General features: G+C 40.8%; 1 protein-coding gene across 2 annotated transcripts in view; it reads right to left on the bottom strand.

The window, feature by feature from the left end:
• GRIA3 (glutamate ionotropic receptor AMPA type subunit 3) overlaps positions 1-23133 on the bottom strand; it is a 287656-nt gene that overhangs the window by 65479 nt on the left and 199044 nt on the right. For both annotated transcript variants that reach the window (XM_059910318.1, XM_059910320.1), the window contains exons 7-11: positions 22100-22267; positions 17291-17395; positions 16357-16464; positions 14980-15186; positions 1187-1563 (exon numbers count right to left, since the gene is read on the bottom strand). In XM_059910318.1, coding sequence (XP_059766301.1) covers positions 1187-1563; positions 14980-15186; positions 16357-16464; positions 17291-17395; positions 22100-22267 — 965 coding nt within the window. The remainder of the gene's footprint in view (positions 1-1186; positions 1564-14979; positions 15187-16356; positions 16465-17290; positions 17396-22099; positions 22268-23133) is intronic.

The following is a 23133-nucleotide window of genomic DNA, read 5'->3' as shown; positions in this document are numbered from 1 at the left end:
CTATGAACATTTGTGTATAAGTCTTTGTGTGGATATATGTTTTCTTTTCTCTTAGGTAAATAAGAGTGGAATTGCTGTGTCATATTTTAAGTGTATGTCTAACTATAAGAGACTGCCAAACCATTTTCCAGTTTGGGTGTAGCATTTTGCATTCACGCTACTAATGGATGAGAGCTATAGTCATTCCACATCCTTGTCACCACTTGGTATTATCTGTCTTTTTGATTATAGCCATTCTAGAGGATGTGTAGAGCTGTCTCACTGTGATTTTAATTTGCATTTCCCTAATGACTAATGATGTTGAGCATCTTTTCATGTGATTATTAACCATTTTTATACCTTCTTTGGGGACGTATCTATTCAAATCTTTCATCCATTTTTAGAATTGGGTTGTTTATCTTCTTTTTATTAAGTTGCAAGAGATCTTTATATATTCTAGATACAAGTCCTTTATCACATGTATGATTTCCTAATATTTTCTCCCACTGTGGCTTGTCTTTTCATTTTCTTAATGATGTCTTTTGAAATGCAAAAGTTTTGAATTTTGGTGAAGTCCAGTTTATCAATTTTTACAGTGGATTGTGCTTTTTGCGTTCTGGAAACTCTTTGTCCAATCCAAGGTCACACAGACTTCCTCCCATATTTTCTTCTAGAAGTTTTATTGTTTTAGTGATAAAACTTGGGCAAGATACTACAGTGAAATAGTTCTAGGCAGTCAGAGAGCAAAATGAAAAATGGAGGGGAAAGGGGAAGGTAGGAGGGTTTTAAAGAAGAGTTCTGTCTTTTAAATATTTTCTAGATCCAGTCTCTGGTCAAATGAGAAAATGTTCTAGCTCAATTAATGAGGAAACCATGCCTGTTTGTTCTGATCAAGATTTAGTGTTAGCTTTATCTGAATAATATCAATATTAGCTGGCAATGTTGCCTTTATCCAGAGTTCAAATGTTTGCTATAATGTGTATAAATTGATGATACCATAGAAATGCATGAAAGACATTCAAAGCAACACCAATAACACACTCACTTCAAGGACGCAAGCAAACAAAAATGGCTCGATGATAATTTGTCGCTGGATGGAATGTTAAATGAAAGAAATCTGGACTTGAGATGCGTGAATATCAGATGTGCATGAATGGATCATGGCCATAACATGCAAGGAGGCACTGGGTATGAAATGGAAACAAACCTTGGAGAAATATCACATCCTTGCTGCATAAAGGCACCCAAGGAAAACCAAAGACTGTTAAATATTCCAAATTCATTTGGAGGATCAGGAGGGCTTTGCGGGTCACGAGGTTCTTCATTGTTGTCTTCCAAGTGCCATTCGTAAGGGCTGAATCTGCTGACTAGGAAAAGAACTACACTGACTCCAATGTAAGCGAAGACGATGCACATCCAGATTTCATAAGCCAAGGGATCCAGAAACGAGAATACTCCTGGTTTTGATTTCTGAGGCTTCTTTATCATGATGGAGATGCCCAGGCTCATAAACGGCTTTGAGAAATCTATGACTTCTTCACGGACCAGCGTTATAGTGAGTGGAGCAACAGCTATATCAGCCCTCTGGAAAAAAAACATTTTTCGACTTTTAGAGACAGTATTTCCATTAGTCATTTGCCACTTAATATACCTCTTTGGTAGAAATATAAAGTCTTAAGTCACTATAACCAACTGATTTGTCAATGCTTTGGTTAGACAAGTAGTAGCATTCAGTGGGTCCTAAAATACTCTAACTTGATGGTAAGTTAAGGAAAAGACACTTTGTCCTCTGAGGCATATTGACTTAGGCCAACTGATTCAATTTTTTTTCCTAAAATTCTTTTGCTACCTTGCAACTCAACTTGTACTCTCCTGTGACATACCACTGTTTAATTCTTATATTCTTATTTTAATTTTCATGCTCTTATGTCATATCTCCCTTACCTGACCGGAAATTCTTGTGGGAAAAGCATAATAGTCTATACTTTTGATATGTGCCTCCCTCCCCACCATGAGGTGCAACACAGGACTACAGTACTCAGTTTAACACTTGAGTGTTTGCCATTATTCTTGACTTATTTCTTTGAGAGTATGTCTATAAAAACATAAGTTCTTTGAAGGCAGGGGCTCAATTTCCTATTTTTGTATCTACCACTGAAAAAGATCCTAAACTAAAGAAACTGTAGATGCCTAAAAAATAAGCTCTTGACTATTGAATACGAAATATGCAAATATGAAAGAATTCTGCATGGGCAATAACAAGGGCAAAGCAGTTATTACAATACGTATTAATTTATATAGTAAGCCATCATTTCTAGTGATAAATATCAGTGTAGCACACACATGTATTGGATCAATAAAATAAATGTGTCAGTAGTGCACTGCATAATTAGTTCAGGCAAAGGCAGACAATGTTTTTATATTAGTCCCATGAAAATAGGCACTAAGAACTTCTACACTTATTTCTTTTGTCTTCCACAATAGCTCTCTTATGTCAGTAGTAGGTTTTAGTCTGGAGCCAGGCCTTAAAATGCATACTTAGAAAAATGCTTCTAAGGAAAGGCTTTGGATGGTATATCAGGTATAAAGTGAAAACACCAATTTTGATGATCATTTTTTCTTTGTTAAATAGTTATGCCTCAATATCCCTACCAGTAGGGGAAGAATGATGAAATCTGAGACAGGGTATTTTTTTTTAATGTCTTAGTACTTTGATTTACACATGGTGACTCAAACTGGTTAAGAAACACTCCTTAATTAATTGAAGGGGAAATGCAGTAATAAACAGCCAGCTAACATTGATTCAGTGCTTACTCTGTGTGAGGTGTTGTGCTAAGCCCCTTATATATATTTAATTCTCACAGCAACCTTGAGGTTGGTCCATGATCATTCCCATGTTAGAGAAGGAGGAAGTGAGGCACTGAGAGGCTGGGATTAGAACCCTGGTCTTCAGATTCCAGAACTCACTCTCTTAACCACCGTAATATTCTAACTCCAGAGATACTTGCAGGTTTCTACTATATATTACTTTTATGTACAATAATCAACCTCAGCCAACGCCTCTCGGGTTCATTCCAGTGTATATCTGAGTGCCTATTCTGTGCCAAGCACTATTCTTGATGCTAGGGGTGAAGCAGTGAGCAAGACAAACAAAACAGACAAAAATCTGCTGCAGAATGTATGCATTTATTGAAGCCAACAGCCTGCTGACCAAATCTACCTTGAAGGCTGACTACCATCTCAAACTCACCATTTCTAAAATTAAATCCATCATCTATCACCGTGAGGTTGATTCTTCTTTAAGTCTGTGAATGATGCTTATTCCAAACGTTTCCCAGTCCCTAATCCTTACCTACCCTCTCTGCAGATGATCTTGCCTCTTCCTTTACTGAGAAGATGGAAGCCATCTGATATGAGCTCTATCACCTCAGTGCCTTTCTTCTCTTCCTCAATATATTGCTGTTATCTTTATCCCTTCTGTCATTCCCATCGCTTAGAAAATGAACTCTTTCTAAGATTTACTCTATGTATTCCTTGCATCTCATACTCTTCTGTCTCTTCTTAAAATTCAGCTCTGTTTATTCTCTTTTGCTATTTTTTCCTTCTCAGTCTATTCTAGTGGTTCTCAGTGTGATTCCCCAGACTTAGCAGCAACAGAGCCACCTGGGAACTTGTTAGAAATGCCAATTCTTGGGCCCCACCCCATGTTTATTAAATAAGAAACTTGGGGTCCCCCACTCAGGTGGCCCTCCAGGTGATTCTAATTCCTGCTGTAATTTGAAACCACTGACAGGTCTTATTCACTTAATAATTACCTCATACTCAGGTCATTCTGTATACTGACAAAGAAAAATGAAACCAAAAAACACTTCTTCCTCCTTTTTTTGATCCTACTACCCTCTTAACCATACAGCATCACTCCCTATCACCACCAATCTTCTTGAAAAATTCGTCTTTACTATCTCTTGATTTTAACACAATGTTTCCCTTATACACCTGTGCTCTAACTTCCATTCCCCTCCAATTTAGTGAAATTGCTTCTTGAACTATATACTTGGTTACCAAATTCAAAGACCTTTCCGCAGATCACTTATATACCACTGGCCCTTAGCACTATATATACCCTCTTTCCTTAGCTCTCTGATGCTGAAGACTATGGGTTCTTCTCCTACCTTTCTGTCTTTGCTTCCTAGTTCTGCTCTCTCAGTCAAGATGTACGTTTGTACCCCCAGAGTCGATTCACGGGCCCTGGTTTGGTAGGTAATTAATGAAGGTTTGTGGAATAAGCAAGTCTCTTTAAGGTTCTGTTCTTCCTTTCTCCCCTCACTATTATTACCTATGGCTTCAACTCTTCCCTCATTGCGCTAACTCCTGAATCACCAGTTCCACATTTCTAACTGGAGGGGAGACAAACACAGGTTTTATCTATTTTACTCTTTTGCCTGGGGCCAGACCAGGTCGTAGAAACAAAAGCAACTGAGGAGAATGGAATCGGCCCAAAAGCTAGTGGGGTTTTTTGGCACAGGGAGTCTGAATCAGCTAGAAAGAACCTTGTCATGCCAAGAGAATTCACAGATAAAGCCACCTTCTATCCCTGCCAACGTATTTCTACCTCCTGCTTAGAACGTGCAAATGCCCTACTAGCAGCATTTCCCAGTTGATCTCATTTGATTTAATTACTTCATTTAAGTAGTTTTTTATCTTTAAAGTCAAAATACTAGATAGTTCTGAAAGAAATTGCCACTTCTTTGTTTTGGAAGGAAGAACTAAGGGACACTTGTGTGAGAAAATCACTTTGGATTGAATTTAGGGGAATTAGGTTCTTTTTCAAGCAGGTCAAGAAAGGATTTTGAGAATCTTGACACCCTTTAAGAGAAAAAAACCTAACTCAGTAACTGAAACACTCACCAGATGATAAGCACAGCTAAATGCTAACAAGATGTGGCTAGATAGACAAAGCGGGGCTTCTTGTCTGGTTCCCAGGAACGTGCAGCAAAAGAACAGATTCCCAAAGAAAGCCATTTTTATTTTTATTTTTTTAAATTTTATTTATTTATTTTTTGCCTGCTTGAGCATCTGTATTTTTTTTTAATTGAGGTATAACTACTGAAGCCCGCGTGCCTAGAGCCCGTGCTCTGTAAGAAGAGAAGGCACCGCAATGAGAAGCCTGCGCACCGCAATGAAGAGTAGCCCCCGTGCGCAGCAACGAAGACCCAGTGCAGCCAAAAAGAAAGCCATTTTTAGTTTGAAGTACTTTTGAAGTCACACAAAACAACAGGAAGAAGCTGCTCCCCCCAGGCACTTGCTCTTCAGCCAGGCTTTTCTACCTTTCCTGAATTGTTTCTTTCTAAGGAGCTTTTTCAGAGATGGCAGTTTGTTTTTCTGGAGGGTGCTTCTTCAGTGAAGAACAGTGTTAAATCTGTGCTCAATTAAGCCTCATTGATGTGGACCTGGCTCCAAAATGATAATTACCACGCTGAACCTGAAAAAAGACCTATACAGACGGAAATAGACAAAGGGATAGCAAAGGGCAGGTAGGAGAGGCTCAGCTGGTAGAGGAGGAGGGAGCTGCTGATCGAGCCAACTCAGCCGGAGACTGAGCAGCCCCGCCCATCTCTTGTATGCTTGGTGAGGCCAACGCAGCAGAAAGGTCGTATCAGCTCATAGCCAGCCTTGGAGAAACCCTTGCCCTCTGCCACCACTACCCCTTCCTCCATATGAAAAGGCTCTTGTCATGGTCTCTTATTTCAGAGCTCAAGGCCTGCTTGGCATAATGCCTGTGACGCAATCAACATACTTATTAGAGGCAATAGGGAGTAGCAGGTAACTAACTAGTGTCAGAAAAGACTCATTTAGCTCTCCTGGGACAGCTGTAGCATGCAGATGAGCGGGAAGGTCATTTTCAGGTCAACTTAAAGATTTCAGGGGCCAACACTGACGAAAAAGTGAAAAAGGCAACTCCCCAAATGGCATTCCTTTCCTGGTCTCGGCTCCTTATGAAAGCCAGCTGTGGCTGGGAGAGAGTGTTAAGAATTCTCCAGAGGGCTAGGGAGCAGCTGAAATTCGGCCTCAGTAGTGAAGTATCTCACTTGTGGCATCCTGAGTCAGTCCAGCAGCCTTTTGTCCTCAAGCCTCTGCCTGTGCCAGTAACAGCAGCCAGCAGGCCATTTTCAGAAACCTAGGTGGGGAAGTAGGTGGTGTGACGGTGCTCTGGGTGATGGACAAAACCCAGCAACTGGCAGGAGCTCAGGGTAAGAGTGTGCTAGCACTTTTGCTTGCATCTTGACTACTTAAAGGATTTTCATCAAGCGGCTTAAGAGTGGCTGTGTGGGCTCAGTAAACACACAGAATTAGGTTTGATTTTTCCACTCACTGGTGGCAAACCCGGAGTAACTGCACTATTGGAGGGGATTTAGCTTGAGGGGATATATAATCCTTTTCATAGGTGGGTTGCCAAAGTCGTAAATTTCATAAAACTTAAAACCCAACAAGCTCATATGTGTAGGGACGATGCGCTTAAGAGTCTGACAGGCTGAAGACAGAAATGACGCTTATTTTATTTTTTTTAACATCTTTATTGGGGTATAATTGCTCTACAATGGTGTGTTAGTTTCTGCTTTATAACAAAGTGAATCAGCTATACATATACATACATCCCCATATCCCTTCCCTCTTGCGTCTCCCTCCCACCCTCCCTATCCCACCCCTCTAGGTGGACACAAAGCACCGAGCTGATCTCCCTGTGTTATGCGGCAGCTTCCCACTAGCTATCAGCTTTACATTTGGTAATGTATATATGTCCATGCCACTCTCTCACTTTGTCCCAGCTTACTCTTACCCCTCCCCGTGGCCTCAAGTCCATTCTCTATGTCTGTGTCTTTATTCCTGTCCTGCTCCTAGGTTCTTCAGAACCATTTTTTTTTTCCCCGCCTGTAGCATTTGTTGTAAAGCTGGTTTGGTGGTGCTGAATTCTCTTAGCTTTGCTTGTCTGTAAAGGTTTTAATTTCTCCGTCGAATCTGAATGAGATCCTTGCTGGGTAGAGTAATCTTGGTTGTACGTTTTTCCCTTTCATCACTTTAAATATGTCCTGCCACTCCCTTCTGGCTTGCAGAGTTTCTGCTGGAAGATCAGCTGTTAACCTTATGGGGATTCCCTTGTGTGTTATTTGTTATTTTTCCCTTGCTGCTTTTAATATTTGTTCTTTGTATTTAATTTTTGATAGTTTGATTAATATGTGTCTTGGCGTGTTTCTCCTCGGATTTGTCCTGTATGGGACTCTCTGTGCTTCCTGGACTTGATTAACTATTTCCTTTCCTATGTTAGGGAAGTTTTCAACTACAATCTCTTCAAATATTTTCTCAGTCCCTTTATTTTTCTCTTCTTCTTCTGGGACCCCTATAATTCGAATGTTGGTGCGTTTAATGTTGTCCCAGAGGTCTCTGAGACTGTCCTCAATTCTTTTCATTCTTTTTTTTTTTATTCTGCTCTGTGATAGGTATTTCCACTATTTTATCGTCCAGGTCACTTATCTGTTCTTCTGCCTCAGTTATTCTGCTATTGATTCCTTCTAGAGAATTTTAAATTTCATTTATTATGTTGTTCATCATTGTCTGTTTGCTCTTTAGTTCTTCTAGGTCCTTGTTAAACGTTTCTTGTATTTTCTCCATTTTATTTCCAAGATTTTGAATCATCTTTACTATCATTGCTCTGAATTCTTTTTCAGGTAGTCTGCCTATTTCCTCTTGCCTATTTGTTTGGTCTGGTGGGTTTTTACCTTGCTCCTTCATCTGCTGTGTATTTCTCTGTCTTCTCATTTTGCTTAACTTACTGTGTTTGGGGTCTCCTTTTTGCAGGCTGCAGGTTTGTAGTTCCCGTTGTTTTTGGTGTCTGCCCCCAGTGGGTAAGGTTGGTTGAGTGGGTTGTGTAGGCTTCCTGGTGGAGGGGACTAGTGCCTGTGTTCTGGTGGATGAGGGTGGATCTTGTCTTTCTGGTGGGCAGGACTGCATCCGGTGGTGTGTTTTGGGGTGTCTTTGAACTTATTATGATTTTAGGCAGCCTCTCTGCTAATGGGTGGGGTTGTGTTCCTGTCTTGCTAGTTGTTTGGCATGGGGTGTCCAGCACTGTAGCTTGCTGGTCGTTGAGAGGAGCTGGGTCTTAGTGTTGAGATGGAGATCTCTGGGAGAGCTCTCGCCGATTGATATTATGTGGAGCCAGGAGGTCTCTGGTGGACCAATGTCCTGAACTCAGCTCTCCCACCTCAGAGGCTCAGGCCTGATTCCCAGCTGGAGCACCAAGACCCTGTCAGCCACATGGCTCAGAAGAAATGGTAGAAAAAAAAGAAAGAAAGAAAAATAAAATAAAATAAAATAAAGTTATTAAAATAAAGAATTAAAAAATATTAAAATAAAAAAATTTAAAATGTAATTTAAAAAAAGAGAAGAGAGCAACCAAACCAATAAACAAATCCACCAATGATAACAAGTGCTAAAAACTAAACTATGATAAACATATAAATCAGAAACTATTCAGTCGCATATAGCAAACCCCAAGACTACAGTTGCTCCCAAAGTCCACTGCCTCAATTTTGGGATGATTCGTTGTCTATTCAGGTATTCCACAGATGCAGGGTACATCAAGTTGATTGTGGAGATTTAATCCGCTGCTCCTGAGGCTGCTGGGAGAGATTTCCCTTTCTCTTCTTTGTTCGCACAGCCCCTGGGGTTCAGCTTTGGATTTGGACCCGCCTCTGCATGTAGGTCACCCTCTGGCATCTGTTCTTCGCCCAGACAGGACGGGGTTAAAGGAGCGGCTGATTCGGGGGCTCTGGCTCACTCAGGCCGGGGGGAGGGAGGGATACGGATGTGGGGCGAGCCTGCTTCGGCAGAGGCCGGCGTGACGTTGCACCAGCCTGAGGCGCGCCGTGCGTTCTCCCGGGGAAGTTGTCCCTGGATCACAGGACCCTGGCAGTGGCGGGCTGCACAGGCTCCCGGGAGGGGAGGTGTGGAGAGTGACCTGTGCTCGCACACAGGCTTCTTGGTGGCGGCAGCAGCAGCCTTAGTGTTTCATGCCCGTCTCTGGGGTCTGCGCTGATAGCCATGGCTCGTGCCCGTCTCTGGAGCTCGTTTAGGTGGTGTTCTGAATCTCCTCTCCTCACGCACCCCGAAACAATGGTCTCTTGACTCTTAGGCAGTTCCAGACTTTTTTCCCGGATTCCCTCCTGGCTAGCTGTGGTGCACTAGCCCCCTTCAGGCTGTGCTCACGCAGGCAACCCCAGTCCTCTCCCTGGGATCTGACCTCTGATGCCCGAGCCTCAGCCATGACGCTTAGTTTAAATGTCATTTAAAACTTTTTTTTTGAGCTGAAAGGCTTATGTTATAGCTTAATCATCCAATGATCTGATGCAAAACTTGTAATCCACCTGGAGACTGTGCATGAGCAGGAGCTTGTCAGCTACAATTTTAAAGCACTTGTTGAAAGCAAGGGGGAGGATGAGAGAGAGTGGGTAGGCAATGCATTGGCATGTAGTGCATAAGATATTATCCATCATCTGAGAGAAGAGGCAGATGTGACCTGACCCTTCATCCCTGTATCAACCATAAGGTTCTAGTAGCCTTTGGCAGACATGTTGTTTGGAAAGTTTAGATGTGTCGGAGAAAGGAGTGGGACAGAATCAAGCTAGACAATAAGCATATAATTGCTAACTGTTGGGGGCCTGGACTTAAACTGCTTTATTGGCTGTACTCTATGGGATATTTAATGTCTGCAGTTGTTTGGATCTGGAGAAAGGGATGAGGTCTATTTAAATCTCTGCAACAACAAGCAGTGTCACAATAGGATCTCCTCATTTCTTTATACAGAACAGATGTCCCAGTCTGGATCTCTTGGTTAGGGCTCCCTGTCCTTGGGGAGCTGAGAGAGTTAAAGACAAAGTGAAGATAAAGGAGTGTCCCTGGAGCTGGGTAAAAGCCTCATGAGACTAAATTTGGTTGGAAATATTTCCCCACCGTGTCTGCTCAGAATGGCAGACTTCCATGCATCATTAATGCTCCTTCCTGGAATTCATATGCCTCATTTGAAAGAGAGGGGTGCTTTTATCAAACCATCAGCCCTCCTGCCAAAGCCCAGTGTAATCACCTGAAGAACAGAAGAGAATATTTGGCATCTGTTATTTCACCCTTGCTTCTCTGCCTTTTAGCTGGAAGGACAGATCGACTTTCTGTCTTCCTTAATGGAAAATGAATCTATCTTAGGATAGTGACAACTTAAGAGATAATTTCTTCTGGGTAGAGAAATGTCAGTGTGAATAGCATCTGTAAAATTGCCATTTGTCCCAGGAGTGTGAAGGAGTCTGAGGATGCCCAGGGGATGTGACCTGGAATCAATTGTCCTCCAGCCTCATCTCCATCCCCAAGCTCTCTGCTCTCTTGTAAGCCAGAGGTACCAATCTGGGTAGTATTTTGTCTGTCCTTTCCTATCCTTAGTTCTAAGTGCTAGGAACATAAGGAACATGGCAGCTGCCCACTGGGAGGTGTCCTTTTGTCAATTAGGACCTCAATTTCCTTCCAGCCCTTGTCCTGACTCTCTTTTTCTGTTAGATCATATCTCCTCTCAAAGGGCAGAAACCCTCAGCTGCCTACCTGGGTTTTCAAATATTTCAAGTGATAACTAGAGATGTGTATTACATTATCCTGGAGGCCACAGATAAACAGGATGGGTATCTCAGATGGAAAAGCTCATAATCCAACTAGATTGTAAGCCCCTTGAAGGCAGGTAGGATTATCTTCCCATAATTGGACACGCTTAGTAAACTGAACCAATGACTCAGTGGACAGACCACTGGACCAGGAATCATGAAACCTGAGTTATAGTCTAAGCTCTGCCAAGCTGGGTGATTTTGTGACTTTGTCACAATACCTGCCACTATTCCTGTCATCCCTGTCCTATAGCAGGACTTGGTTTCCTGGTTTACCCAATGGGCAGTTCTAATGTTCAGTCCTGGCCAGTCTCCACATTTATGTGTAAAGTGAACGAAAAGGTAGGCTAAAGAATATCTAAGAGCCCTGCTAGCAACAAAATGTTTTTAAATGTCCTCTTAAAACACATGCTATTTGGGAACCGTAAAAACTTGTGGTCTGAGGACAACTGCCATGTGGCGATGTTACAGACATTAAGCTCAAAATCAAAACTTCTAAAAGCAGGTGGACAGTTTCAAGTCCATAATGTTCTGAAGAGCTTATATAACAGGGGCACATTGTGTCCTACTGACATTTGTTTCAAAAATAGCCTTCTTAGTGATACAAGGTGGCCCAAACATCAACCTTGATTTGATTTTCTTTAGAGGAAAAAAAAAAACCATTTAGGACTCATCTGAAAAGAGGCTGATTGGCTTCTTTCTTCTTTAACAAGTTTAATTTATTTTGACTCTTTCTTGAGACTTTATGGCAGATACTGAAATCTCCTTTGCAAAGCTTTTTTCATCTCTGCCTTTCTTCATTTTTTTCCTACTCTGATCTGTTGTACATACTAAAAGTATAAGAGAAAATGCCCTAAAGATAAAGCTGTGTCTGTCTGTGTAGTTTTCGTGTTATTGCAAGAAATACTTCCATGTTCTCCATCCTTTTGCTTATTAAGCACTTAGGGAAGTCACCGGGGGGGTTTTGCCCTTCTTTTTCTTAAGCAACTTGCAAACCATAGGAGACCAGGCCTGCCAGAAATGAATGCCTGTTTTCACTTTTCTCCATTTCTATCAATGACAGAGAAGTTGCAAACTTCCCAATGCTGAAAGATGAAAACTTCTAAATGAAGAGGAAGACTCACTTAGCTTAGATCATCCTCCCTTACAGACAGCTCTCACTCCAAGCATGAGAAGAACGTCCATTTTTCATAGCCACACATCTTAGAGGAAAGTGGAACTTGGCAGTTCACTCAAATAGGTTGGTTTGTTCTCAGTTCCCAGGAATCACCTTGTGTTATGATCTCAGAAAGCACCAGACACTTGTTCTAGGTCAGGGGAGGGAGGAGGACATTTCTGTAAGAGCCTTCCCTGGCTATTGCTTTTATCTTTAGTAGAAAGAACTGGGTGAAAAAGATGGGTAGGCTCCTCCAGGAGAATTCTTACCTATTCAGCAGTAGAGAGTTGGTTTCTAAATTACTAAACAAATATGGCACTTGCTAATTCTCAAGCTCCCTCACTCACACATACACAAACCGGAAAGAGGAAGAGAATGTGGAGATTAAGTGGGTGCAGTACAGAGGGCATGCCAGAGGAGAAACCAAAATCCACTGAGAAAGCTGGTCTTGGTCTGAACAATGTCAAGAAATTTGCCTTGCTCTTCAGCACTGTGTTTAATGTCCTGTGCAGTGACAGGAGGTCACTGAGCTATTTACACAGCGTGACAGGCTTTCTCTTGAGACAGTAGAGCGCTCTGGCAATTGAGACATAATGGGCTGGTAGAGCCCATGCCAGTTACTCTGCCCTAGTGGAAAGAGCCCCTAAATTCCTTGTCAGGTTTATGTGGCCAAATACTCTTCCCCCAGAATGGCTAAGGCACCAAGGGCCTTTGCAACATGTTTCAAGTATCTTTTAGGATGGGATGGGTCTGCAACACTTGGCTGTTAGGTGGTATAGGGCAATGGTTAAAGAACACAAACTTCATAGTCAGAGACCTGGGTTCAAATCACTGTGTCAGTACAAGCTGTTTGGCCTTGACATGAGACTTCACCTCTCTAGGCTTCAATTTTTCTCATCTGTAGAATGATGTTAATAGTGTTTTGAGGATTAAGTTACATAATGCTTGTAAAGCACTTGGCACAATGCCTGGCAAACAGTAACTATGCAAAAAATGGTAGCTAATAATAATAAAAATATTATAGGATTACCTCTCACCATGAACTCAATTTAATGGATATTGGCTGGGCATTATTATGTGCCAGGCATTCACTTATTAAAGTAAAAAGTGAGCATCTCTTATGTACCAGGTAATGTGCTAAGAGCAGGGGAGAGCTGTGAGCAAGACAGGACCTCTTAGAGCCTGAGTGTTGGGCAGATTAGGGACAGGAAATAGAAGAAGACTTGATCACCAACTTGTAAAGTAAGAGGTTGCAGCTGTGTCAGGATGGTTCAGAGCTTCTCAGGTTTCTCAGAAAGCATGATGGGTGCTCTGTCCCTTCTTCAGCCCCTCTCTCTGGCCTTAGAAGTTCTTCTTTCTCATAACTGGGTTCACTTGCATCTTATCTGCAATTCAGCCCTGCCCCAGTTCCCAGGACCAGCCTTGACCCAAGACAGGGTCCAGCCCCACAGCTGGGGGCTAAGGTTCAAATCGCCTTGCAGCTTGTCTGACTGGAAGATGGTGCTCTGGTTTTGATACTTGAGGTCCAGTCTCATTTTAAGCCTTAATTCCCTTTCTGTGCCCTTAGTTTTAGAAATGAGCTTCTGCCTTTGTGCTTGTTCCTTAGGACCTGTTCCAAAAACTTATTTAGCGACCCCAGTACTATCTTATGATTGGAGTGCTATACCTTATTCTTGTTAATTCCTGTCTCAAGCGCTAGAGTCCTTATCCTAAACCTCAGTCCAATAGCTAACTTGTGGACATTTGCTTCTTGCCAGACTCTTCTCAATATATCCATCCCCTAAATTCCTCTCCTTCCCCTAACCTGTTGTTTAGACAGGGACTGGTCATTGCAAGTAACCTTTGTCTGTTTGAACTAAACCTCTGCCACTGCCACCTGCACTTGGGTTAGTTTTCTAGTGACTGGTTCACCCGATGGGTGGTTCTTATGTCCAGTTTTGTTTATTTCCATATGCCTCATTGGGTGACCCAAGATCTGACCTTCCCAATCAGAGACCAAAACCTTTTAAAGCTAAGCCCCTGAGGAGCTCTGAAGATACTACTGTACCCCTTTTAAAAAGCCCTAATTATTAGTATAATTCTTTTGTACTTCACCCATGGGCAAGCCCTTGGCAGAGCCATTCTGTTCATTCATTAATTCATTCAAAATATATTTATTGGACTTACATTATGTGTCAGACCATGGCATATTGAAATGAATCAGATATGGCTTCAGTTTTCAAGGAGTTCATAGACTAGTTGGGACAGCTGAACTTGAAAACAGATCGTTATAATAGAGTTTCAAAAGTACTATGAGAAAGCAAAAAAAATACTATAGGGAAGCTAAAAGCAGGGGCAGCTAACCAGACTGCAGGTGGGATTAGGGAAGGCTTCCTGAAAGAGGTGACACCTCTGAGTTCTGAAGGACTGGTAGGTGGTGTTAGCCAGCTGAAGAGAGGTGAAGGTACTTCCAGGCCTGCCTTCAGGGAACAATGCATACTTTGCTATAGCTGGAACATTGAGTGTGAAGGAGGAAGAGGACCAGATGAAACTAGAGAGGTAGGTGGGGGCCAGGTGACAAAGTGCCTTCTTTGCCATGCTAAGGAATTTGAATTTTATCCTGATTTCTAAAGTGAGAAACTACAATAATGTGGATTTGATTTGCCAGGGTAAGAGCAGAGGCAGGGAAACCAAGTAAAGACTGTCAAATGGTAAGAACCGTAACTAAGATGATGATGGTGGGAATGAAGAGTGTATCTGGATTTGAGGGACAGAAAAGTAGAATTGATAGGATATGGTGACTGACTGGATATGAGGGGAGCGATGAGGAAAGATGACCTGGTTGCTTAGGCAACTAGGTGGGTGGTGATTCTGTTGCCTGAGACAGGGAACACAGAAGGAACAGATTTTCAGTAGAGGGCAGGCTGTACTTAATGTTGCCAGATAAAGTTCTCCAATTCTACTTTCCTTTCAGTAAAATAATCCTGTTGCCCAAAGGATGCTATTGACAAGCTACCTTTACAGAATTCAACTGTAGAATAAAATGTTTTTCGTACAGATCATATGAAAACTATGCAATTGGATAAATACTGCACTTGAAAATTGAATTCCTCTATCTTTATTAGTTGGAAGGCATAGAAATAAATGAAAACAGTGTTGAAAAAAACTTACCCCATAGACAAGTTCCCCAACCATGCCGTTCCATATTTTAGTCTCCGGATCCCTTGCACCGTATTTCCCGTCACCGACAATGGACAATTTGTATTTGATCCTTACATGTTTGGCTATTTCATAGGCTAAGTCTACACAATAGCCTTCATATCGCTCATTTCCTTCCAGTTGCTCATGATTCTTCTTATACATTACATATGGTGATTCCTTTGGGACCAGAAGCAAGATCAAAGGATTACTCCTATACATTTTTCTAAGAGATAATAAATGTAATAATGAAGTTTTGTTCCCCTGTGGCTATTGAGGTTTGGTGTGTTAAGAGAGCCTTTAAAAATGTTTGCTTAATAAGCAGAAGAGCCTCAATTGACTATTCATGGGGGCACATATTCCTTGGAGTCCTTAGTTGTTGATTTAAGGAAACAGAGAAGAATTTAAGTTCTTTCTGAGAGTTTGAAAGAACCAGTTTCCACCTGTAAAGTCTTTGATTTAGTCAAATTGGGCAGAGGTATTTCTCTTAGTTACACGAAGGTGAACTGCCTTTGATTTCTTGGGATTTACTATGTAAGAACCACAGCCAGCCCTGGAAAGCCCTAGGGAAGCACTGTGATCTTTGTGAGGTCAGGGTTTGTGGCTTATTCATTTTTATATCCTCAGGGCCTAGTACAGTACCTAGGACAAAGTGAGTATTTGATAGGCATGTTTAAATGAAAGATAAACTTCAGCTGAATCTCCATTTAATTAATCACAATTTCAGACCTACTCATTTTCAGGCATACTCATTTTTAACCCGGGTTTGTACTTCATTCAGTAATGAAACATACCAGCTTTCAGAAAAGCATTTGAAAATAAGTGAAAATACTATTTCACATCCCAATAGTGCTTTTAGTTTTTCAGAAAAGCTTTACATGGTGAATATTGCCTTGAAACGTCTTATGACATGGATAGGAGATTATTATTACGACCACTCCTTATGTGAAAAAATAACACAAGCTGAGGCTCAGAGAAGTTGTGATTTGCACCATTAAACTCAGGTTAGTGGTAGACCTAATATTAGATCCCTGACCTACTCTTTCCTCCATACAACGCTATCTCCCCCACAATGAAGAATTACATTTCAAGTCCAGAGGAAGCATCAGTCCATGAGGGTAACAAAGAGGATAACAACATCTAAAACTATTGGGAATTCCTTTTCTTTTTCTTTATTTAAATGACATTCTGTTCCTCATCATGGCAAGACATTTTGAAAGGCTCCTAAGCTGACCTGTTGGAAGTTTCCACTGTTTGAACTTGAGGTCTTTCCTACTGGCTGAATAATGCTTTTCAGAAGACAGAAGTCTTGCTGTACAGAAAGCCCACCTACCTTCCGTCCATACTTACCAGAATGGTGGTTACTACGATGGTCCGGTTCTCTGCGGATGCACTGTCATTGCTGAGTTGCTGATCCGAGAAAGGCACAAACCTTTCATACTCATTCCAGTAGCCAGCCTAGAAAGAGCAGACATTTGACCTGGTTGCCTATTTTTCACTCAAAAAGTGCTGCATGAAATTCAAGTGCTGTAGTAGAATGAAACTTTTTTGTAGTTGCTTGAGCAACAGATGTGCTGTTCCTTCATCTTTGGGGTTCCCATCCCCACCTTGCTTTTACTGATATTTGGTAAAAATAAGTTAGCCCACTGTAGAATGATCAGCCTTTTTGATTCTTTAAACTCAGATAGCAGAAAACTTCTTTCCTTAAAACTGTAGGAAAGCTGGGTGGGCAATCAGTTGAGTATCCTGTAGAAATGGTACAAGATATTTTACGTTCTAAGGTTTTATTAAGTAACTACTAAATTCCCACTTCCTGACTAACTCACTATTAGTATGATAGACGCAAAGTGGTTATTATGAAATTTAGCTGTAGGGAAAGGTACTTTGTCCAGAGTCGTTTTGGTGGGTGAGTTGGCAAAATGGAGAAATTACTTACTTTCCAATTCTTTTGCTAAAATCATGTGTATCTTGGCAGCTTCTGTTTAAATAACATGCAATAAAATTTGTAATTCCTTCCCTGTATTGTAGGAAGCTGTTAATAAATCTTGAGTCTACCACTTTTAAAGGACCAGCCTCAGAGGGAAATAACTTTTAAAATGTGTAGATGGAACACTTTGATTACAAAACAGCTCTGCATCATATCTACACTATTCACCAAATGGAAAGGCAAACATGATGTGTGGGAATTTGCTTTGGGTGTGTTTCCTAACACCTATTTCCTTACATCTGAGGGCTGTCACTTTCTGAGAGATTTTTTATTTGGATATCTGTTTTGGTTACTTACTTTCCGAGAGCCAGTGACTTTCATTTCGTACACATCGATGGTATAATTTGTCCTACGTCCGTAAGTGTCAAACTGGATGTTTCCAGTCATTCCTTGTACTTGCACCTGGTAGAAAGGGAAAAATGTAAAATCTTAAAATAGCACCACATTATTGCCTTTTTGGTTTTTGCGATGAGGTCAACTGACAGATCTTGGAATCTTGGAGAATGTTTATCTTGAGCCATTGAGCTATAGCCACCAGATCAGTCTATACAGATCTGCATTTCCTGTCCAGTGTTTTCTAAGTATGCCTTTTAGTTAATGAAGCTTTGAGTGGGTGTGACAGGCAGTTTCTTATATGATACAGTGAGGGCCCTACCACTACTTTTTCAAGGACCTGAAATTTCTTTTTTTTTAAAAAATACTTAACTTTCTCTTTATTTACCGGTTTTCAGAATAAAAATCTTTCTTAGAATTGTCTAAAGGTAACCCATGTTTTTAGTATTATTATCAACTCATAGATTTAAATGTATTTTGTGTATTTCAATCCCTTTTTTTTGAAACTGATTTTTTAAAATTAATTTTTATTGCAGTATGGTTGCTTTAGAATGTTGTGTTAGTCTCTTCTGCACAACAAAATGAATCAGCCATGCACATACAGATATCCCCTCCCTTTTGGACTTCCCTTCCATTTAGGTTACCACAGTACATTAGGTAGAGTTCCCTGTGCTATACAGTGTGTTCCCATCAGTTGTCTATTTTATACATAGTATCAATAGTGTATATGTGTCAATCCCAGTCTCCCAATTCCTCCCACCACACCCCTTTCCCCCTTGGTATCCATACATTTGTTCTCTACACCTGTGTCCCTATTTCTGCTTTGCAAATAAGATCACCTATACCATTTTTCTAGATTCCAAGGAACCTGAAATTTCTCCCATTCGTCTTTTCTGAAGGGAGTAGCCTGAAGAGTATTCTTAACTAGGATAATGCGTTCTTCTGAACTGTGAGTTCCACTATTCCCAACGTCCAAACATAAACCAACTTCAGTAACGTGGGCTCTGGAGCTCCTGGATTCATACTGTAACTTCATCACTTACTAACTGTATGACCTCGGGGATGTTCCTTAATGCTTTTGTACCTCAGTGTCCTAATCTGTAAAATGGGGAATCCTAGTAGTACCTATCCCACGGAGTTGTTAGGAGGATTAAATGAGTTATACATATGTAGTGTTTAGATCAGTGTCTGGCATGTAGTGAGCATTGCAATACATGCTAGCTCTATTAATAATAATAATTATTAATCAAAATGAATTTAGTTCTGTTTCTTGAGGGGTTTACACATTTATCAGCTACCATAGTAACAAGGATGAGTTTTTCCTCTTATTTAACCTATGCCCAGTTCCAGACAGGTAGTGGAGAGCTAGGCCATGGAGGGATAATCCACAGACTGATGAAATTTGTTAAGTCTAGGGAATCAGGAGTATTGAATACTATATAAAACAGATAGAGGTACTAGAATAGCCCAGACACCTAGTTGGGAGGCCAAATGCAGATGCATGTATGCCACAATTTTTCCTGGGTCTGGGCCCCGTATTATGAACTAATAAGAGGCCATCTCTACTGGGTGGAGAGATTTCCTTACCTATTTTACAGTTCAAGGACACTGGATGAAAGACCCTCTATAAATATGTCATTATTGTTACCCACTTGAATTACTTATCTGGTGAGTATGGGTCAAGGAATTTGCTTCAAAGAAAAAGAATCTGTCATTCTCCCAAGATGAAAGCATGGAATACTTTTTCATCTCTTATAGAAAAGCGACAAGCTGATTGTTAAGCAAGTGAGAAGCGGTAATGGGCTTGTGCTGCAGAAGAGAAAATTGATGGCAAATAGTAGGGAGCATCTTTTTAAAGGGAATGGGGCTCGTTCGCCATCAGTAGGAGACCATGGAATATCTGTTGAAGGAGAAATGCTCCAATGTGACTCCCTGAAGACAAGATGATTGTCCTACTAAATGAACAAACCTAAGCACTACTGTCAGCTTAGGCTTGCAGAGAAGGTGACGTCATGCTTCTGGCTAAAGAAAAGGTCCTTTGTTGAGATAGAAATTGCTTATCCAGTAGGATGGGTCTGATGCATACTGTGATGCATGAAGGGTTCTTTACACTCTGTTTTGAGCACTGAATTCTAGGAGAGGAGATAGGCAGGGTAGAGACACTGGCAGAGGAAATTATTAAGGAAATCCTTCGTTACTGAGAATAGCAAAGTCTTCAAGTCTCATTAAGAATTGTATATTTCTAAAGATCCAGCCTATCTGAGCATGATCTGCAAACTGGACAATAGCCTAAGCTGATTAGAACTTTTGGTGAGCAGAAGTCGAATTGGACGAGCACTCAGAGAGAAGTCTATTTTTAAGGATGTGAATGTCAGTGACAGTTTCCCACCATCCCATCTGGGATCCCTTCTTTAATCCTCTCCACCCCGCACCTCAGTCTATATTAGGTGCTTCTCCTCTGGGTTCCCATAGCATTACGTGTGGAGCTTCACCATAACATTTTAATCATCTATGTATTTCCAGCTCCCCTGCTAGATTGGGAGCACCTCAAGATGAAAGACATTCTTTTTCTGTGTTCTCAGCAACTAATCCAGAGCCTGGGATAGAGCAGGTGTTCAATAAATGTTTACTGAACAAGTTGACAAGTTTCGATGACTTAGAGTTGTGACATATTTCAGTAGACCAGGTTGAGGCTAATCTTTGCACCATCGATAGATTGTAAGGATGATGATTACCCAATTTGCAAGTAGCTTTAAGGTTTTTAAAAGCATTTGTTTACATATTAACAATTTAAATATGAGCTCCCCTCATCTTATTTCATGTTTGCATTTTAACTTGGAGCCTGATACGTAGTTGTTGGTGCTCAATAAATATTTGTTTAATGAATGGTGCGATTATTTATTCATTAAAACAGGCCCCTTAGGAGACTCTTTCAGGCAATGATTTTGTTTGCCAGATTTCTCTGAAGGAAGAGAATGATTGACTGAGCAGCAACTATGTGCTAGTCACAATGAGGGATGCTTTTACATCATGCATCCTCACTTTTAATTAACTTAAATAAAATGGGATTTCTTTTAATATGGTAAAAACCTTTAGTACTTCAGACCACCCTCTCTTGCAATCCTCTGAAAAGTGGAGTTTCACTGATCATTTGTCACAAGGCAACATGTACTTTTGGAAGAGGCTGATACTTTCCGGCCTCTCTGAAGCCTTAGAAAGAGGCTGGCCTATGGAAAGAGGGAAAGCATCCTTTCTGTTGAGTGTTTGATCATGAGGGCCTGGGGAGGAAGGTTACTTACCTGGCTTACAGCTTGAGCTTTATCAGTGAGTTAGACATGTGGAAACTCTGTGCAATAATATGATCAATCTAATGTTTTTCTTGCCAAATTCACTTCTTGTCCTTCACTCTGGTAGCCAGTTTTGTATTTGGGGAAGAGAGTCATTTGTGTCATGAATGGGAAGTCAATCGAAGATGCTGGCACTTGCCCCTTGAGGTTTTGATGAAAACTCCTTTTGGTTCACTCTGAGGGAGTTTTATATTTCACTCATCATTATGTTTCACCTGACAATACAAATCTTGTAACAGCTATGAAGGTTGAATTTAATTAACTGTTCTTCAAAAGTTGTGCAGTGCTACCTCCATAAAATTACACTTAGGGCATTTGTTAGGGAACTGACACAATGACATAAAAATCTGCATGATGGGAGAATGAGTCATATCTCTTTCTTGGAGAGAGACATAGTGGCTACTAACCCCTTTCTATTGAATGCTTCCAACTTGGCAAATTTAAGGCAGCAGTAAGAGAGCCAGCTACACAAAATGATGCACATTATGAGGCCATTACAGATTCCTCGTTGCTGGGTTGTGCAGAGAATTATCTTATCATTGCCTATCTCTTTGTTGATTTGGGTGTTCTAAACATCAGGATAATTAAAGAAGTAGAAATAAGAGAGTCTTGTACTCTCGAAGGCTTATTTTAATGCATGCAGGCGTATGTAGCTTAAAGCAAAATATTCAGGAAAGAGCTCTTGCTTGGAAAGCTACACTGAATGGGTGACGCTGCTCCTAGCGTAAATAATGGAATCTGTTCAAAGGATACTGCTCAAAGCCTTAAATGCTCTCCCACCCAGTAAGTACTAAAAACAAGTGACCTATTTGACTCTCTGCCCATTGATTCCTTGTACTTTCCTTCAGGCTTTTTCTCTAGGGCACTGGGGAAAAGCCTCTTAAGTAGGCCTAGAATGGACTGTGTTCCTGCATTTCACCATGTAGAATAGTATAAAGGTTCTTTTTGACAAATAGAAATACTATCACACTGGCTCGGTTCCACAGTCCATCCAGGCTAATAATTTGTCTGATGAGCCAGAGGATGCTGGTAATGTCTACCCTGAAGTTAGGAGTTTCCTAGAGAATATCCCAGTCCCCCTAAGCAACATCACTTTCTGGAAAGTCTGAATTTTTTGAAGCCATTTACATGTTCAATCCATAACTTTCAAGGGTACTGAGTTTGATTTACTATCCCCACTATAGTACAGAGCTAAATATTCATTTGCCCTAAATTTACCATTTCTCAAGCTTCAAGGAAGAATCTTCTAGTTTTAGATTTCTAGATTTTGATGAATAAATATCGATGCTTATCTTTCTGTATACTTTGAACATTCTACAGACTCTCATCCTATTCCCTTTAGGTTGTCTTTTCTCAAGATTGAGGTCTTACTCTTTTTGTGTCTTTATAAGGTGCCCCCAACCCAATAATCCACTGTGGTCATTACCATTTTCAGAGCTCTCTCGATATCAATTCCTTGACTCCAGGGCACAGCAGGGTTTGCTAAGCAGTCTCCAGCACTGCCTCTCCGGGACACATCCACTCGCTGCCTCCTCAGATAGCGGAAAGCTTCTGCTATGACCAGTATTGCATCGTGCGTCAATGCAGATGTGTACTGAAATGGATGTATGGAAAACAAGATATCATGACAAATGATGCCCTCAAAACTTGCCTCGTTTCTTATAATTTTCATTTATCTCCAACTCTTGTTCTATGAAGTCACCCTCTTAATTACTTGAATCAAGAGATCTCTCTGGGCAAGCCTGACTTTGATCCATTCTAGAATGATGCATCTTACCTCATGTGTGCACATGTTAAGACTATTAAGATCAAATGGCTCAAGGGAATCTCTCTCTTGCTCTCAATACTGTGTTTCATATTGAGTGAGTGACTACTGAAAGGCCAGCTTCTTTATAGAGAACAAAATATGTGGGAAGTTAAAGGATGGCATATATAGACTGGAGAGGAAACGGCATATCCTAAAGCAAGACTGGGTTATTGCTGTTTGTAATAGAAAATTCAGATCTGGCGTTTACTTAGGGGAAAATGGAAATAGCTAAGTTAGACAGCTTGAAATTAATTTGGAGGGAAACATTAATCATTTCTGTCTGGATCACGTTTCTGGTGAACTAGGACCTCTGGCCAGCAATAAATCAGTTTTTGTTTCCTTGGGAGAGCAAAATCCAAAGCTGGTTTTTGACTGTAGAAAATTACAATTGTTATTGAGTTTTAAATCTGATAACATTGACAATTCATAGGCAATACTTCGTGATGCTACCTTTTTCAGGCAAGAACACTTACTTTCTATTTCTTGGATATACTGTACTGATACACTGTACTAAGGATGAGACCAGTCATTTAATACAAGGGATTTGATTATCTGCAATTTGACATGGTGGATGCCTTTTCATTAAATGAATCAACAAAGTGTGATTAAAATTAGCTGGCCCCTGTTTTGCAGGGGTGACAAATACTGGTAGA

This window comes from Balaenoptera ricei, chromosome X (assembly GCF_028023285.1).
Source record: "Balaenoptera ricei isolate mBalRic1 chromosome X, mBalRic1.hap2, whole genome shotgun sequence".
In the NCBI taxonomy this organism is placed as follows: Eukaryota; Metazoa; Chordata; class Mammalia; order Artiodactyla; family Balaenopteridae; genus Balaenoptera; species Balaenoptera ricei.
The sequence above is the reverse complement of the archived record's forward strand: the minus strand, read 5'-3'. Positions and strand labels throughout refer to the sequence as shown.